Genomic DNA, 20,157 nt, shown 5'->3' on the forward strand with positions numbered 1-20,157 from the left:
TCCCCTTTTCCCATTACTATTTGCTCTAGCCATTGAACCACTAGCAAACAGTATACAAATGAACAAAAATATCAAAGGAATTCAATTAGATGATAGTTTGGAAATGAAAATCCAATTATTTGTGGACAATATTTTATTAACATAAAATATGATAACACTTTAAAAGCCACATGGGATCTAATTTACTGTTTTCCAAAAATCTCAGGTCTTAAATTTAATGAGAATAAAACAAAAATATTACTCATAAATACCGACAAGAAAAACCTAAATAAGGAACACCATAAATATATTCCTATTGATAATCAATTAAATAAAAAAATAAAGAGATCTTAAACAATATCAAAAACCTAATACAAAAATGGAATAAATAAATTATATTTCTCAATGGAGGATAGACTCTACATAATTAAAATAATTATATTCCCTAAGATCTTATATTTTATACAAGTATGTTATCTGCCACCTTCTAAAACATATTCAAAACAATTTAATAATCTAATTATATAATTTTATGTTACGCTAATAAGCCCAGGATAGCTATGAATTATCACTTAGATGATTGGGATATGGGTGGAATAGGCTTCCCATATGTGGAAATGTATTCACTGTCAGCTATAATAAAAACTATATCATTGTGGTTAAATACAAATTATACTTCCAAATGGAAAGAAATACATGGAAAATATGGTTTAAATCAAGCTTTGTCTCATCAAGAAACTACATTGAACTGGTATCTAACAACTTTTTTTGGTTATTTAAAGAATACATGGCAATGAATATAAATATCCCATTAACACTAAATTTATTACTTACACATTAAAAGCATATAAAATGTTATGGACAGCAACCCTAACATAAAAGCTTGGCTGTTTTTATTGTATCCAATTGCATACACTCAAGATAACATCATACATAACATTTGATATGGAAGCAGTCAAAACTCTAAAGAACAAAATACTGATAGACTGGTATCAATTGGTGGACTCCGGGAAAGCATTGGCAATAGCTCAAATTAAAAGGATATTTAATTTAAATAATAAATGATGGTACTGTTATAGGACTTAAGGCAATTTATACTAAACAAACAAGAGACAATGCAACCAATGGCTAGGCAGGAAGTACATAAATCCATAGAACACTTAATATTAATAATAACCCAACCTATTACTAGAAAAAGATACCTATCATCTATTTATAAAATAAACAATAAAAATGAAAATCTACCATAAACAAAACTCATGTGATTACTATAGAATTATTAATGGTCATATACCAAATGATAGAGAGGAAAAAATTATCTTTCTCTCCATAAAACAACCATCTCTCTTACTACACTGGAACTTTTTACATGGCAGTCTATGCATAGATCCTATTTAACATCACACAAAATGGAGCTAATATTAAAAAAAAAATGGTTGTTGGAGATGCAAATTAAATATAAAAGCAGCGTGGTTTGATATGTTTTATGAATGCCAATTAATTAAACCATATTGGTAAAAAATGAATTACTTTTTACAAGTGGTATTCAATGACAAATTTCAGCTATCTAAATCTTTGATTCTGTTTAATGGCCCTGTACCTGACTATGTTCCAAGAATGAAATATACAATTTTATGGACCATTTTAGCTACTGCAAGAAAGAAGATAGCATTGACATGGTAGCCGGAGTCTTCTGCTACCTTCAAGTAATACAGAAGGATTATATCAACAGTATCACAGTTGGAAATTAATACCATCAAAGGAAGAAATAAAAGAACTACATCACTGTATGTTGCATGGTAAAAAGTAACTGAAATATTGGAGAGTATTGACTGTAGCAAGCTTTGATTCGAAAGTTCATAGAAATGGAAGAAGTATATGTAAACCATACACACTCCTGTAAATCCTTTGTTTCTGTTAGATAGTTTTATTTGTTGTTTACCTGTTCAAATGATGTATGTATGTGTGTGTGTGTATATATATATATATATATATATATATATATATATATATATATATATATATATATATATACATATATATATATTTCAATGTCATGAAACCTGCATATATACTTCTTTTTGTTTGAAAATGAATAAAAATATTTACAAAAAAGTCAAAGACCTACACAGCCATGTAATGGCAGCACTGCTCCTCAGCATTCACTAAAGCACACATGAAAAGCAACTCCAAAGATCTTATATAGGCCTAAACCCAATCGTACCCTAAGATCAAAGCCCATAAGGCAAGCATATACTTTGCCTAATACTCTTTTCATCAGGATTCCATTGTGTGACACACACACATGCCCGCTCACCAGGTCAGACAAGGAGAAGATAATGGGTAGGTGCCTGTATGGAGCCAACATCCATAATATTGTACAAGCACTCAAGTTACTGCACGCCAGATACCAATATGATTCTATCACAGTCCATGTCAGTGTAAATGACCTGAGACAGACCTCACTGGACTACATAAAAAGAGACATAATGAAACTCTCGGAATAGACATCACAGATAAGAATGAGCCTTGGATTGAGAATCATTCTACCTTCACTAAGGATGATGCCACAGTTCTTCTTTTGGCTTTTCCCGGTTAGGGGTCACCACATTAGAACTCCGGTCTGCTAATGACTGGCAGTAGATTTTTTATGGATGCTGATAGATTTTAATAATTGGCTTTATTTCTGGTGTCATACCTGGGGAATCCAGTATCTTTCAGCTTTGGAGGACATGGCCAAAAGACCATGTTGCTTTGCCAAGAAAGGTCTGCACCTACCCCCCCACCAGTTCTTGGATATTGGCTAAAGCTTTATTCACACCCTTAGAGCCTTTTTAGGCAATGCCAAAAGGCAAAACTACCAACACAGAGAAAAAGTCTACAAGCAACCTTAAGGCGTTACTGCTCAGTGCTTGGAGCCTAAACAAAAAACTTCACACCCTTCAAGTTCTCTTCACTATGGAGAATGTAGACATCTGTGCTCTGACCGGTACTTGGTTTAAAGCCATGGAAATTAGTCTGGAACTGCAAGGCTACAGTGTCTTTCACACATTTATACCAACAATAGCACAGACTTTGGCCAAAGCTGGAGGTGTACCGATCTTTGTTAGCAAAAATCATTTGGTTAAACAGGATGATACCATGGAGCTTATCCATGTGCAAGTCACCATAGATACGGTCCCTCACCATATCATGGCTACAGGTCACCATCTATGACCACTAAGTCTCACGCTAGATGTGCTCAGCATCCAAGCAAACACCCTAATTATCTGTGACTTTAACTACCCCTCTATAAACCGGGAAACATACACTGCCAAAGCTCACAGGCACAGAGCTTCCTGGACTTTCTTAACACAAACACCCTGGAACAGATAGTGCACCTTCAACCAGAGGATCAAACATTCTGGATGGTGTACTCATTAACATGGGAGAGTATTGCACCACTCCCTGTGTCACATCCTCACTAGGGAGGTTGGATCACAAAGCTGTCTTATTTGAAGTAAAAATCAATCTAGAAAATCCAGATAAACTAGTAACAGTCAGGAACCAAAGGCAAACTAAATCCCATTAAGTGACAGTTTGTCAAAAATTAAGGCTGCATCCAGCCCTGAGTCCACAGTTATCTATGGAGAATTATTCACAGAGACCTTGTGCATACATGTGATGGCTGCATAGAGGATGTCATTCATACAAGAAAAAGCCCAAAACAAACACTAAAAACAAGGCCCACTAGTGGAATCCCAATCCAAGCATGGTATATACATTAAAAGAAGAAAACTCATGGCCAAAATCAGGAAAAGCAACTCCATCAAAGAGAAGTGCTCCCTTATGCAACTAAACAAGAAACTAAGAGGTCCAATTAAGTCCAAAAGGCAAACTATGAGGTCAGGATAGCCTCACAGGCTAAGAACAATCAAAAGTCATTCTTCAGCTATAAATGAAACCTTAGAGGAAACACACAGCTGGTAATTTCAGCTACAACTTCACCCACCCACTATTCCCAGCTCCACCAGGTGAAATCCTCTCCAGCATGCTTTTCCCAGCTATCAGCAGGGACCAGGCCCTAGTATCACTTGCTAAGGCCAAGAACAACATCTCCATGGGTCCAGACAACATCACTGGTTGCCTCCTGAACAGGCTAAAACATGACCTGTCAGGACCACTTGAGTCTCTCTTCAACTACAACCTTGAAACAGGCTACATTTCAAATGAATGGAAGACTGCAACAGTCTTTCCCCTCCACAACGGTAGGCCATCAACTGTTCCAGGGAACTACAGAGTCATTATTCAAATAAGCCAGGTATACAAAGCCATGAAATGAAGTATCATCAAAGTGATAAACAAGTGCATTGACAACCTATAGACAATGGACCAATTTGATAAGAGAAGGTTATGTCTACTTTAACTGGTAGACTTCTTTGAAAGGGTCACCAAGGCAAAGGCCAAGGGTAAAGTAGTACATACTTTGTATCTTGACCTGACTAAAGTGTTCAAACCAGTATCCCACTCAGGCATTGTTGACAAGCTCTCTGAGCTAGGAGTAAATTCATAAACAACTTGCTGGATTGCTGGCAGGCTCACAGACAGTACTCAATAAGTTAAGATTAGAGAAACCACCTCCACAAAGAGACTGGTCACCAGTGGAGTACCCCAGGGATCCATGCTGGGCCTTCTCCTGTTTGGCATCTTCTTTTCAGAAGTCAAGGCTAACATTTAAGGCGTCTGGCTCACCAAGTTCACTGATGATTACAAATTGGGAGTTATTATAGATTACCTCCAAAATACCAACATCTTGCAAGTGGGTTTAACACAGACAAATGAGTGGTGCCAAAGCATGGCCTAAAACTCAATGCCAAAAATGCATTATAATGCCCTTTATGAAACTGTCAACCTAAGTTAATTACTCTGTCAATAAGCTGTCCCCCTAGAGTCAACACAGTCATAAGGGATCTAGGAGCATGTGTAGACAGCAGTCTGGCTTTTGACTGTCACATAGCTAAGATAATAGAAAAATTATTCTATGTCATTCAAATTAAAGGTAAGGGAATGGCCTTCAGGTCCAATGAAGCTATAGTGCCACTTCACTCAGCTCTATCAAAGCTATCACTGAATGCAATGCCCCCTTTGGTATGTATCTAACCAGACGCTTGCGACAGTTTAATTCAGAAACTGCTGGAAATGCTTCTTCCATATTCTTTGATGTGCAGTGGAGTGATGAGTGGGTACATGTACACAGATGTATATACATCTTTATATGTACACAAATGTTACTAACATAGTTTTAATACAGGTATACATATTTTACTGTTGCTTCCAAGGATTAGCCATAGTGTGTAAAATTCAGCAGTTTAGTCTTTGAACTGTTAAAGGATTTACTCATAATTTTAAAAATGAGTGATCAGATATTTCTTCACAAAATGAGAAATTTTGACCTTTCCATACAATACATCATACAAAATCTTAATTCAGAAGAAGACTTAAATCAATTTCCTTATAAACCTGATTTTTGTACTGAATATTTAAGTGTACTCTAACATCTATAGATGAGAAAAATGACCATCTCTTTCTAAGAATCAGAATATAAGTACTCAGAGAACAGATTCAGTTTTATACTAGATATAGTCTGACTCTTGATGCATTAATGAAGGGCAGCATAATTTCCCCTTAATTTTGACACTGCTGAAACTGGACTATAACTAAGTACTGAAAAGGAATAAAATAACATGATTATGAGGAACATTTTACCTGTTTCACAATCTGTGCTGTTGCAGGATTGTCGGGAGTGTAAAGTACTTTCCCCATGAAAAGAGGACGAAATGTTCTCCAGATTAGTTGCAGCGATGAAGTAGTTGACATTGTCTGAATTATTGACTCACAGAAACCATCTGGATGTAACAAAATAGTTTAAGGGTCAATATGTAAGGGAAAAAACATAAAGCATTCACACTCAATCCAAATAGTACCAATTTATATTTTTATAGAAAAATGTTATTTCAAAGCATTTATGATACCATTAAGCATAAAAAAATAAAACAATTAATTATGCAGTACTTAGTGAACTATAGCTAAATATGATTTTATTTGTTCTGTTATTATTAGAAAATGTCAGTGTTGTTCACTGAATGCATGCTGCCTTCTTGTAGTGTTAGTTGCAACTGGAGAATTTCGGATGCATTGTGTTGGGCAACTAGCCTGGAGGTGTGAATATCCTTGGTGAATATGGACACTCTTCCACCTTTAGTGTTTTGGTCCTGCTTTGGTGGCTGAAAAGTGTGGTAAGAGTTGTAGCCTGGTATTGCAGGGGTGCTCTCTGGAGCCTTGAACCAGGTTTCAATTACTGCACAGATACTGATGTTCTCCATTTTTAGGAGTGCCTCAAGAGAGTGCATTTTGAGGTTTAGACTTCTAGCATTGAGTAGCATTACCTTCAGATTTTGCATACTTGTACCTGTTATGGTGGTGGTTTTGTCCTTTGAGCCTTGCCTAAAAAAGGCACTATAGGAGTAGCAAGAGCCTTAGCCTGTAACCTGAATCCCAGGGGCGACAGGTGCAGACCATCTCTGGCAAAGCATCGTGGTCTGCTGATCATATTGCCCCAGGCAGACAGATACTGGATCCCCTTTTAATGACACCAGAAGCTTAGCCAATTGTTGAAGTCAATCATTTTGTCCTTATATTGTGGTATCATTCTGGGCAAAGGCAGGATGCTACTCAGGGCTAGGCTCATACGTGGTGGTCAAAAGAGAGGTTGCTGTCAACCTGTGTGCCCAGATCTCTTATAACGCTTTCTGTGTTCAGTGGACTACCATCAATGTAGTAATTTAAGGGAACTGGGTTTTTCCCAAAGGGGATGAAGACACATTTTTTGGCATTGAGTTTAAGGCCATGGTTCCGACACCAGTCATTGGTCTCATTGAGGCCTTTCTGCAGGATGTCAACATCACTTGGGGAGTTAATAATAGCTCCCAACTTGCTCTCATCTTCGAACTTTGTCAGCCAGAGTCCCTTCATGTTGGCCTGGACTTCAGAGAAATAGATACCAAACAGGAGAGGACCCAGGACCAAACCCTGTGGGACTCCACTCGTGACTGGTCGGCAGTCTGACTTGGAGTCAGCTACTTTCACACTGTGGGTTCTATCTGTGAGCCAGTTTGCAACCCACCTAGTGATATAGGGGCTGATGCCTAGCATAGTACGTTTTTCTATGATTCCTGAGGGGAATGGTATCAAAGGCCTTGACCAGATCAAGGTAGGCTGTATGAACCACCTTACCTTCATCCACAGCTGGTGACTGATTCAAAGAAGTTGACCAAGTTGACAGGCATGATCTACCCTTCAAGAAAACAAACTGTGTAGGATCCAGAGTTTGGAGATTCCCTATATCCTTGTTTATTAGGTCCATGATGATGCATTCTATAGCTTTGCATATCAGACTCCAGGATAATGGGGCAATAGTTTCCAGGGTCTGTAGTCGCTCCTCCTTTGTGGAGAGGGATGACTGTAGCAGTGCATCATTCGGTAGGGACAAAGCCTGAGGTGAGGCTGAAATTGAACAGGTCACACAGGTGAGGTACCATTTCACTCTGTAGTTCATGTAGAACACAGCCAGGGATACTGTCAGGTCCCATAGAAGCTGTATTCTTGGCCTTGGACAGTGTTGTTTCAACCTTTTAACCTCTCCAGCAGTATTACTGGGTGCCTGGCAATCTACTGGTATTGTGATTGGTCCTTTGGGGGGAGAGAGGGATAAAGTTAGCACTGAATTTGTCCGCCAGTATATTTGCAATATCTGTTGGCTTGGTATAGGAGGTACCATTGTGCAGTAGCTCAGAGCAAATCTGGGTATTGCCATGGAGATTCTTTACATAACTATATAAGGCCTTGTTGTTGTCTTTACTATCTGCTGCAATTCTGTTTTCATAGCTAGCTTTAGAGGATTTGATGAGGGATCTCAACCTTTTGTTGAGGCTGATAAGGGAGTTTTTCCAGTCTTGGGACTTCACCTTATTCCACATCAGTTTCCTCCTTCTGTTGTAGAGTTTGTTTATGGCAGTGGACCAGCAGATTGGCTTCCTTTTTTTTTTGAGGAAAACGTCTTAGTTCTATTGGGTATGGCGAGATCCATTAATTTGTGTACTTGTTTGTACAGTGCATTGGAGTATGATTTGGTGGTTATGCAACTATTCTTTATTTGCATGGGTGCTGTGAAGTTAGCCACCTCTGTTTTTTGGAGCCCAAAGTTAGCTTTGGAAAAGTTTTTCATGGTGGTTACGTTTTTTGGGGGTGGGGGTGGGGGGGTGGGATGGATGTGAATTTCCAAGGTGATTAGCTTGTGATTGGATCTAACTGGGGAGGAGTTGACTATTGGTGTAGAGCAATGGTCACCCATGTTAGTAATGACCAGGTCAAGGATGTTGCTACCTCTGTTGGGGGTAAGAACGAGCTGGTCCAGGGCATTGGAATTAATAAATTCCAGAAAGCGTTGGGCAAGTGTATTAGTACATGAATAGTTTTCCCAGTTAATGGAGGGGTAGTTGAAGTCACCCAGTATGAGAGTGTTAGGTTGGACCCTAATATTCTCCAGGGTGCTTAGGAATGTGGAGTGTGAATCTTGGGACATGGTTGGGGACCTATAGCAGGCTATGACCTGAATCGCTGTCTTACCCAATGTTATTTGCACCTGAAGTATCCCAGATGCATTATGTTGGGCTACCAGTCTGGAGGTGTGTGCATCCTTTATGAATATGGAAACACCACCACCTTTGGAGCTTTGGTCCAAGTTCTGGGGCCAAAAGGTGTGGAATGAGTTGTAGCCTGGTAGTGTAGGGGTGCTTTCTGCTGCCTTGAAGCAGGTCTCTGTTACAGCACAAATGTCGATGTTCTCCATTTTAAGGAGTACTTCAAATTAGTGCATTTTGAGCTTTAGACTTCTAGCATTGAGCAGCATGACCCTCAAATTGCATTTGTTTGTAGCTGTTACGGTGGTGATTTGGTCTTTGGAATACCGCCTAAAAAAGGCACTATAGGAGTGACAAGAGCCTTGGCCAGTATTCGGAAGCCCAAGGGTGACAGATGCAGGCCATCTCTGGCAAAGCATCGAGGACTGTCAATCATGTCATCCCAAGCAGACAGATATTGGATCCCCTTAGAATGACACCAAAAACTTAGCCAATTGTTGAAATCAATCATTTTCTGCTTGTACTGTGGTATCATTCTGGGTGATGGTAGCAGCAGCTCAGAGCTAGGGTCATACCCGCCTGGGCTACATAATCCGAGAGCTCCTTCATGTCTCTTTTCATGTAGTCCAGGGAGGTACATCTCAGGTCATTCACACCCACATGTACAATGACAGAGTCATATTTGTACCTGTTGTTGAGGGACCTGAGTGCGTGTGTTATGTGGCGGATCCTGGTGCCTGACAGGCAGCTGACTTATTTTCTCCTTATTCAACATAGTGAGTGAGACATCAGTGTGCCTCACTATTGAGTCACCTATGACTGGTGTGTTGGGCATGCTGTTTTGCCTCAGGGGCTTTGGCTGAGTGGCACACTGTTTAGTAGAGTTTGTGTCTCATGATTAGTGTTGTGTTGTGGTGGTTGAGTGCGTTTCTGTCTTGGAGGTCTCTGCTGTTTGGTTAAATTTTTATTGAGAGTCTCCACGCAGGTGGGTGTGTGGTTTGTGTTTTTATGTGAAGGCAATGCTGGTGTGTGTTCTGGAGAGCTATGTGTTCCACGTGGTGTGATGTAAGTGTTGACCTTCTCCTCATGACCAGCTATTCCAGTCTTGGCTGGAGAGTGCGTGGCTTCCAGTCTGGATATATAAGTGCATCTCTCTCAAGTCTGAGTGTTGCGGGGGTAAGAGGAGAGGGTTGTCAGTGTACATGAGGCAGTTGCTACATTGCTTCAGGATGCCCAAGTTCACCAGGTTAATAGGAGAAAGCACAGGGAATTGACCTTTAGACAAGTCTGGAGGGGTGGGCATTAATAAGTACTGGAGCTCTTTCCTTGTAGAACTTTTAGTGTTGGTAGCACTTTTATGTACTACAATAATTGGTACAAGAATCAGGTAAAGTGATAAACTAACAAGCTAGTAAAAGTGCAGGAGAGGAGAGAACTAACAGATGTAAGGAAAAAAATTGAAGAGCAGACTTTGGCACTGTTCAGAAGCTTACAAACAGTCCTGGAAACAGCAAATCTGTATCTGGACTAGATTAGTTACAGGAAAGGTGGGAAACAAACACAGATGTGGGCTTTTAAACCAGAAAGTTGAAAGAGATGGAAAAACTGCCCAAATGGTCAATAAACTATAATTTCTGGGCCAGAAACCACTCCTCTTGTGGTAGATAGGCTACCTAATACTTACCACTCCCACTGATAAGCTAGAAGGCTTCCCTCCAACACAGAAAGGCTTAGGGGGCTCAGAAGCTTACATACAGTCCTGGATACAGCAAATCTGTACCTGGACTAGACTAGTTACAGATTTGCTGTATCCAGGACTCTTTGTAAGCTTCTTGGGTCACACACACTATTTACACCACTAAACACATTTGAGGCAAAACATTATCTGAATTGCTGTGTATGTGTCTTTGGTCGGGTCTGCTCTTCATACTGGTAAAAAACATTGTACTATGCTGTAATGAGCTCCTGAGCATGAAACCCTTACTTTCGTCCTCAGGGGATGGCCTATAAGCCTACTGGATTTTACGAATGACCCCACAATGTCTGTTGAAATATGTTTGAAAAGTACTTGTGTCATAGGTAATAGAATAAGAGGATGTTTAAAGCCTGGGATTGAGGCTGCCATCTGACAGTTAGGATATCTCACATGAAAGTTCTTAATTTGCTTTCATTAATCTGGACTAGTGAAATCTTGGTATGACCCATGTTTTAATTTTGTCCATTCCAAGATGTCTGGTAGTAGTACATCATTATGCTTTTCACTGGGGGATTTCGAAAGATCGAGTGCACTAATGTTTGATGTACTGCTTCCTCTCTATCTTCACTTTTTCTGAATCACAAGTAATTTTTTAATTTATAGCATAGGTAAGAAGTAGGAACATCTTCCTCAGCTTTCTGCCTGCAGTTCTAGATGTATTTTCCCTAGCTCTGCTCAAAGTGCCATGTCGCCACTGTACCATTTTAATATTTAACCAGCTCATATAAAGCTCAGCTAACACTGGGGTTTCTACAGCATCAGCCTGATGTGAAGCAGAAGGCAGTACTTCCTCTCTTCTCCTTCTGGAACCTATACTGGCCTCAATGTGTCCAGATTGTCTACTACAAAAACACTGTTACCAGTATTCTTTAGTGTCATTTGCTACCTCTGCCTTATTTAAGTTTTCCTATTCACTTTTTTATGAAATGGTTGCATGGAAACTTTTTTATTTTTGTTTATAGCTCCTATATTTCCCCCCTCATCAGAAATATCATCAAGGCTTTGTTCAAGGTTATCTATTCCCTCAGTATATACCACTTTCTCTATTTTTGTCATCTCTGTGTTGTTTAACCTCTGATTCAGTGTGACTGAACATGACCCTATCTGTTTATTTCTTTTTTCCAGGCTGTAGATAATCTGTAAATGGTTTATCCTTTGATTTACTTTTTCTTATCCATAGATACTTGCCACCTATGATTTTCCTTAATAAGGTTGCTGTCTTACATATGCAGAAATGGATTGGCAATTCTGAGCATATATTGTCCTTCCCTGTTTAACTATTCTGCTGAACTGTTTTATTGTTACATATCTCTCCTCTCTCTCTCTCTCTCAACAACCACATGCTGTCTAGAAGTCTCTGAGCCTTTCTCATTTAACTTGATAGAATATTTAGAATTCAAATCAAATGGTGCATGTTCCATACTTCTTTACTTCTTTTCTTGGAATTCACCCTTATAGTTAGTGTTCCCTTATTTCCAGTACTGGTAGTTATTTAAACTTAATAGAAATCACGAAAACAACTTACAACGTAAAGTCACAAACTATCTAATAAGTGCCACGGCTCTTTTGTAACCTTGCGCTGTCGAAATAACCACAAAAACCGCAAGGTAAATCCAAATGGAATTCAGCAACAAGTACCAAAAATGAGGAATTCAGCAACAAGCACCAAAAATGAGGAATCCTGGTGGAATAGCACACTAAAGAATAAACTCCAAGCTGATGCGAACTGAACAAGTAAATCAATGTCCTTTATTCCAAGAAAGAACAACAATACAAAATGGTAAATGCACTTAAACAAAATAACAAAAATCAATCCAATAAGGTTAAGCGCTTTCACCCACTGCAACTCATGGGCTTCATCAGAAAAGGAAGCGGAAACTGATGTAACATCCTGTATAGCAAATACCGCCCCCTGCACTTATACACCAATCATTAAATCTAAAATTGGCGCCAACTGGAAGCTAAAAAATGCATCATTTCCTGAATTCTATCCTATGCTATACTCCTCCCCTTAAAGGCCTCACTACACTTACTAATACTTCAATTTATACAAAATCTATCAGTGTAGTTCATGCAAAAAAATTCAACAATAAAATTCATCACTAATAACCATACTCAAGCGTCCATATCAGATTGATTAAAATATTTAAAATAAACACATTGTCTAATGATTTTAAAATATTTACAATATTCCTATAATAAAACAATGTCTCAAAAGATGCCTAACAATCTCATTACCTATACTACCTGATGAATATGTAAGTATTGTGTTACCAATATATACCTATACATAATACAATATTGTTGATTTTTTTTGCACGAACTACACTGATAGATTTTGTATAAATTGAAGTATTAGTAAGTGTAGTGAGGCCTTTAAGGGGAGGAGTATAGCATAGGATAGAATTTAGGAAATTATGCATTTTTTAGCTTCCAGTTGGCGCCAATTTTAAATTTAATGATTGGTGTATAAGTGCAGGGGGTGGTATTTGCTATACAGGATGTTACATCAGTTTCCGCTTCCTTTTGGTGCCTTTTTTCTCTTAAAAGGACTCTGTTATTTTACTCAAAGGGTTCTGATGAAGCCCACGAGTTGCAGTGGGTGAAAGCGCTTAACCTTATTGGATTGATTTTTGTTATTTTATTTAAGTGCATTTACCATTTTGTATCTTTGTTCTTTCTTGGAATAAAGGACATTGATTTACTTGTTCAGTTCGCATCAGCTTGGAGTTTATTCTTTAGTGTGCTATTCCACCAGGATTCCTCATTTTTGGTACTTGTTGCTGAATTCTTCATTTTTGGTACTTGTTGCTGAATTCCATTTGGATTTACCTTGCGGTTTTTGTGGTTATTTCGACAGCGCAAGGTTACAAAAGAGCCGTGGCACTTATTGGATAGTTTGTGACTTTACATTGTAAGTTATTTAAACTTCCTGATTTGAGACATTTTCAGGCTGTAATGACACTTCCATTTCTTGCTTTGCAATACTTCTAAGCTGCAGCACTTTAGTGTTCAAGTCCTTTCTATCCTCTTTTTCTTTTAGATGTTACTTATGAAATATCTCTTTAATTAGCATATATTTTTCCTGTTCTAGTAATCCTATGTTAAATGTTAAACCTTTAGAACTTTCTAAATGTAATGATCTTTTTTGAATGCATACAATCTAATAAATGAGCCTTGTGGTTGCTCCTCATACTTTTCCTGGGTTAGGCAGATGCAGCTATGTAGGTTTATTGGGTTTATATTAGAACATCGAGGCTTAAAACCTTCAAATGTTCTAATATCAAACCCTATGGAGCGAAAGCTGAAAATATCGAAGGAACAGAAACCCGAATTCTTTCCTAGGGAAAGAATTTGGTTGTCCGTTTCTGTTGCATTGGTATTTTCAGCACTATGGTGGAAAGTTATGGGTCGGGATCAGGTAAGCGTGCGATTGTGTGGATGTGAGGGTTAGGGGAGGTTAGGTGAGTTAGGGTTAGGGTGCGGGTTAGGTATGTGTGCGATTGTGTGGACGTGAGGGTTAGGGCGGGATAGGTGAGTTAGGGTTAGGGAGCAGGTATGGTGAGTGTGCGATAGTGACAGACCTTAGGGTTAGGGTTTGAGTTAAGGTAAGTGGATAGTTAGTGGTGTGTGTATAGTTTAGTGTAGGGTTAATTGTAAGATTTTAGGTGTATGTGTGTGGATTGCTGTTTGTTTGGTGTGCTTGTGTTGTGTGTATGTGTTTTGGAACAACAATTTTTTTCCCTAAGGAAAAAAAATCGCTGTTCTGACAGTTCGAGATTGTAAGCTTTCACTCACATAGGGTCGATTAATCACTGTTTGCTTCTTTCAGCAGTCGGTGATGTAATATAGACCCGGTTTATTCATCTACCAGTTCCATTGTGCATAGTCATAACACAATGAAAGAAGCACTTTTTTTCCCCATTGCCCTCTAAACAATTTGAAGTGGTGGAAACCCTTCTGTAATATCACATCACATGTTCAATTGGAACTGACAACAACTGTGTGGACAATTTCTCCAAACCCAGTCTGTATTTGTATAGCTAAGTTATAAGATACCACTTCTAATCACAAGGAATACATACCACATCTATTGCTTTGTTAATCATAGTCTTCTTGCATAGATACTGCTTTTTTTATCTGTGCTACCATACTGACTCTTTCAAACAGTCCTTGCAGTTTTTTTATATCACTTAAGGCACTACACTTAACTCAGTAACCTCACAGTAAAAGAATGCAGTTTTAACCATTCTAAAGTAGAATTACCAATATCTAGACGCATAATAGCACCAGTAGGCATGTCTTTCAGAAGTTGTATTGTTGCAGTTTGAACAGTGCTATTATCGCTGGTATACTATCTCGTTATGGGACTCTTTTTTTTCCACATTTAAAAAAGAATACTGTATGGATATAACTGCTGCTTTCTGTTTGTAACCAATGATTGACATAGGTTTTAGTATAGGTCCAAGATGTTCAGATTTATGCATGGTTTCATGACATAACAATTATTTACTATAACAACATTTTTAGAGTCCTCATAGTCAGTTTGACATACCCATTTTCTTAAAGAAGTAGGTAAAAACCTATTGAATTTGTCAGTTGCTTTCATTTCCATATTTTTTTTCTTCTTGGATAGACCTTTCGGGATCTACCCATAAACTAATGTGCTTTAACTTGTGACCTTACTGTTTTGTTATGAGAAAATACAGAGCTGTGAAACTTATGAACTTATTTAATTTTGCAACACCATCTTTGGTTAAGTAAAACCTTTTTCTGTTAATGATAGCCCTTATATTCAGTCCCTCCATGACCATGAAAGCCTTGGTGTTTATTCAGTTGACTGGGACTCCTGGTGGGAAAACTTCTCAAAGGTGTTAAGATATACCTCGAGTACTTTCCCTTGTGTAAGCCGTTTAAGTGGTGGCACAATTCTTGGGACATCCATCAGCTTACTTAAAGCAACCATCCATTCAGCTTTATTTTCTGTGGTCTGTGGTAAAAGCTTCACTGTGGTCATCTTGGCATATGGATCCATGTACAGAGGTACAGAATTTCCTAGGACACCCTCAAGACTATCTCTATCTTTCTATTTCTGTGTCATTCTGCTTGTTATGGAAAATTGCCCTCATGCTGGCAGTGACAAGTCTCTGAACTTTGGCAGTACTAGTTGCTGACAAAAAATGTCAAGCATAATCCACATCAAGATGAGATCATAAGTCAGAGTAAAAATAGTGCAGTTTAAGATACAAGTATAGCTGGAACAGCTTCTTCCAAATAAAATCCAGTCTTGTGGTTTTTATAAGTATCTTTAGATAAGTCTAATGCTAACAGACAGCGATAGTCACTCTCAGTGCATTTTTTTCTGGTAGGAACATTTTCTAGACTTTTTCTCAACTTATTTTTTTCCATTTCATTTAATTCACTCTTAGGGAATCTGCTCCAGTATTAATTTTACTTTAGCAAGGCAAGTAGTCTTTGCCTGGATTTGCACATTCAAAAAACATGATCTTACTGATACAGGAACGTTCATCTCTAGTTTTAAAGTAACAAACAATTAAAGAAACAGTTACTACTTAAAGAAAGCAGCACCCTATTTACATACAGTTCAGTCGTTAACATTAACTATGCTAGTATGAACATATTTTGGCATATTATTTATATCATTATTTACATCAAAATATTTACATATTTGTTGGAAATGTATACTCTATTTTATGAAGAAAATCTCATACCATGCTATAATGCATACATTTTAAAATAATTGCATTATTATTATGAGAAGAAGAACATTTTTCTTAATAACTAAGAAATAATGAATTTGTCATATTATGGCAAAAAATTGTCAGCAATGTCCATAAAAATATTGTTTGACTTCAGAGGATAGTTTAAAAATTTATTACTGACTTTTTCATTAATGCTGATTAAAAACATGATTATGGAGCATGGTTATAAATTCTGTAGCAAATATTTATGATTCTGAATAGACCTAAAGCCAATTTGAATTTTGCTTGCTTTAACAGGCTTTAGTATGTAAACACAGTTTGTAAAACTGCTCCAAGGAAGCTGAGTAGATGCCCTGATTCTTGGAGGGGGTCCTATAGCTGGCAATGACCTGAAGAGGTGTCTTACCTATAATCAATTGCACCTGAAGTAATTCAAGGGAATCATACTGTTTAACCACTCTAGAGGTGTATATCTTTAATGAATATTGATACACCACCTCCTTTAGTTCTCACGCCTTCAGTTTGTGATCTGAACGTGTGGAAGGAAATGTAACCTGGTAGGGCCGGGGTGCTCTCCACAGTCTTAAACTTGGTTTCACTGACTGCTTAATTGTGAGCATCTTCCAAGGTGGGGACTGCTTCTAGTGAGTGCAGTTTCTGGTTCAGACTCCTAGCGTTTAGCAGCATAACCATGAGATTTTTTTTAGAGGGCATTTTTATGCTGGGAATTTTGTTCTTGTGACATTGCCTACAAAAGGCACTATAGGGATGGCAAGAGCCTTAGCCAGTAACTGAAATTCAAGGGTGACAGATGAAGGCCAGCTCTGGCAAAGCATCGTGGTCTGTTGATCATGTTATCCCAGACTAGCAGATACTGGATCCCCTTTAAATAACACCAGAAACTACAGGAATTGTTGAAGTCAATCACATTTTGTTTGTATGATGCCTCAATACGTTATTTTAAAGTTCCCCAAATGGCCTCAAGATCTATAAATATAGCATTACATTATTCAACACAAGTACTTTTTCCTTTGATTTTTTTTACATGTCACTAGTTTTGTCTTTTTTACTATAACCATTTTTCAGTTTCAATGGTACATTACATTTTGTTTGACACTTTTTTTACTGATTTTGCAGATTTTTGTGTCTATATAATGACAGGATCTCTTCTTTCTATTTTGAGTAGAAGATTTCTTCTTCAGTGTTTACAGATAACTAATGGCAGTAGCCATGAGGTTTTCTGTAGAGATAGGTCGTTATTTTATCAGGATCGAGCAATTATTTTTATTTAATCTATTTTCATTACTGCAATGTATTGTATCCAGTTTTATTGTTCATGTGATGAACAGGGTGACTATTTTCAGTTTAGATTTGAATTCAGTTTTTCATGTAGGGTGAAGAAGTTGCAGCTTATGTGTTTAATGCACATTATTTGGTAGTTTTATAATCATTAGTCCTTATTGTAATAATTTTAAGCATTTGTATACTGGATTAATGCTTTTTTGAAGGTGTTTCATTCTGGGCTTGTTGCTTTCTTAGTTCTCTAGTTCTGGCTATATAATAATAAGGTGTAGAGTAAATTACCTGGTGATGATGTATGTAAAAGAGGAACAACTGTTCTGGTACATGTAACAGTAGATAGAATATTTTCTTCTGACCATTTCATATAGGTATTTAGGAACAGATTTATGATATACCCATATTCACGTGCGTGCCGGTACACACATGCACACCTCACACACACACACACACACACACACACACACACACACACACACACACACACACACACACACACAAATTCACTTGCACATACAAGCAGTAAAGTCCTCCAGGTTATGAAAATGTTCACTTTTAGTCCTTCCATACAAAGAACTGCTACAAAGACATAGTCAACCTTCATACACTGGACCTAACCCAATTTGGCTTTTTCAAGCGTAGGTCATGCCTATTAAACCTGATGGAGTTATTTGATATGGTAACCATGGCAATGGATGAGGGGAAAATGGTGTATGCCACCTACCTGGACTTGGCTAAGGCATTTCATATAATATCCCACTTGAGTATAGTTGAAAAACTCTCCAAAATGGACATAAATTATTACATAACTTGTTGAATTGCCAGCTGGCTGACAGACAGGACCCAGGAAGTCAGAACTAGTGATACCACCTCCATTAAGATCTAAGTCACTAGCAGGGTACCTCAGGGCTCTGTGCAGGAACAACTTCTATATGGCATCTATATCTTGGAAGTAAGGGCTAATGTCAAGGGCCATTGGTTGATCAAGTTTGCAGATTACTTTAAATTTGGAACTATCATAGATTCTCCCATGACACAAACATCTTACAAGAGGGTCTAACACTGACAAATGGCTGGTGCCAAGTCACGGACTAAAACTCATTGCTAACAAATGTATTGTAGTGCCTTTTGGGAAACTGGCACCCAGGTTATTTACTCCAACAATAAGACACCACTAAGAGTTGTCCAGATAGTCAGAGATCTGGGAATATATGTAGACTGTACTCTGGCCTTTGACAAACACAAGGCCAAGTAGTAAGAAAATCAATCTATGTTACCCAACTTGTAAGTAAGATCATGGCATCCAGGTCCAAGGAAGTCATAGTGTCACTTTATTTGGGCCTTATCAGACTCATCATTGAGTATAATGCCCTCTTCTGTGTGTACCTGACTAGATATATGCAACAGTTGGAATGGCTACAAAGGTTCCTTAGCAGGAAAATCCAGGGAATAAACACATTGTCTTATATGGATCACCTTAAACCCATATCTATACTTGGTCTCATACTGGTTACTGAGAGTCCTACAAGGTATCTTTGGGTCCAGCTCTGGTGGACTTTTGAACATCTGCAAAATGGGCAGCATCAGAACCACTAGATCCATGGATTTAATTTTGCTTGTGACATAAATAAGACATGTTAGTAAGACAGATATGTATCTCAGGGGATCTCCATGCTCTGGAACAAGTTCCCCATCCATATGAAGCAGAGTCCATCCCTAACAATATTTAAGCATAACCTTGACCAATGGATGAAAAATTGGAAATGCACACCAGGCTTGGCTCCCATGTCTCTGGCAGACAGAGTCAAACAGTAATGCCCAAACTAACATGCCCTCCCTCACATAACCTGTAGAAACTTCCTTATATCCCCCTCCTAATAAACAGCCATGATACATGGGAACACATTTGGGTTGGACTGCATGGTTAGGCTTATAAGGGACCTGATGGTCATTAGACTAGTATATACCTACATATAAATATATATATATATATATATATATATATATATATGTGTGTGTGTGTGTGTGTGTGTGTGTATGAACCTTGAACCTAATAAATAATAAATCAAAAAGCATGAACAACTTCTCAGATAGTAACTTAGTTGCAGTCCATGGGCATCATGAGTAATGGGTTGTAGCTATGTTTCCCAGAAAAAAAAAAAAACCTAATAGTTCTTCTGACAACAGAGGGCCAATTTCCTATGTCACCATCCTTCTCAGCATGAGACCAACATCTCCGGTTTCAATTAGTTGCAGCTGTCTCTTTTCTACATTATGAGTCAGATACTCTTCTTTCAATTAAGTTGACTAGCTAATACAGATTTTTGCAATACTAATTACCTGTCTACCTCCCCATTTTAATGTCACAGTATTTATATTCAGCAGTGTGGCATACTTTCACATCATTTTGCCACCATTCACTTATCATTGGGATGACATTCTAATGGGAACCTCCCACACAATGTTACATTGGCTCTTCTCCTTAGCATGGAACTCTCTGTTGGGATTTAGCACCCAATAGGTGGGCTATGTGCCCTAGACAGACCAACCTCCATATCGTGAATCAAGTCTGGTCTGTCTTTAACCTTGATTTTAAAATCTGTAAGCAAAGTGCTCACCTAGAGAGTTTTGTATTCCATACCTCTTTTATGTTCATTCATAGCAGAGGCACATGGTCTGCAGCAAGCATAAATTCTTGGGTAAGAAAGTAATACTTTAGCAA

The 20,157-nt window shown here is 38.1% G+C and overlaps 1 protein-coding gene across 1 annotated transcript in view; it reads right to left on the minus strand.

The window, feature by feature from the left end:
* Positions 1–20,157, minus strand: part of LOC122792759 (phospholipid-transporting ATPase ABCA1-like) — a 2,266,772-nt gene that overhangs the window by 1,919,402 nt on the left and 327,213 nt on the right. The window contains exon 8 of the mRNA XM_044060333.1: positions 5,725–5,864. Within this exon, the coding sequence (XP_043916268.1) occupies positions 5,725–5,864 (140 nt within the window). The remainder of the gene's footprint in view (positions 1–5,724; positions 5,865–20,157) is intronic.

The sequence above is a fragment of the Protopterus annectens genome, chromosome 2.part0 (genome assembly GCF_019279795.1).
Source record: "Protopterus annectens isolate FY-2018-M chromosome 2.part0, PAN1.0, whole genome shotgun sequence".
Taxonomy (NCBI): Eukaryota; Metazoa; Chordata; order Ceratodontiformes; family Protopteridae; genus Protopterus; species Protopterus annectens.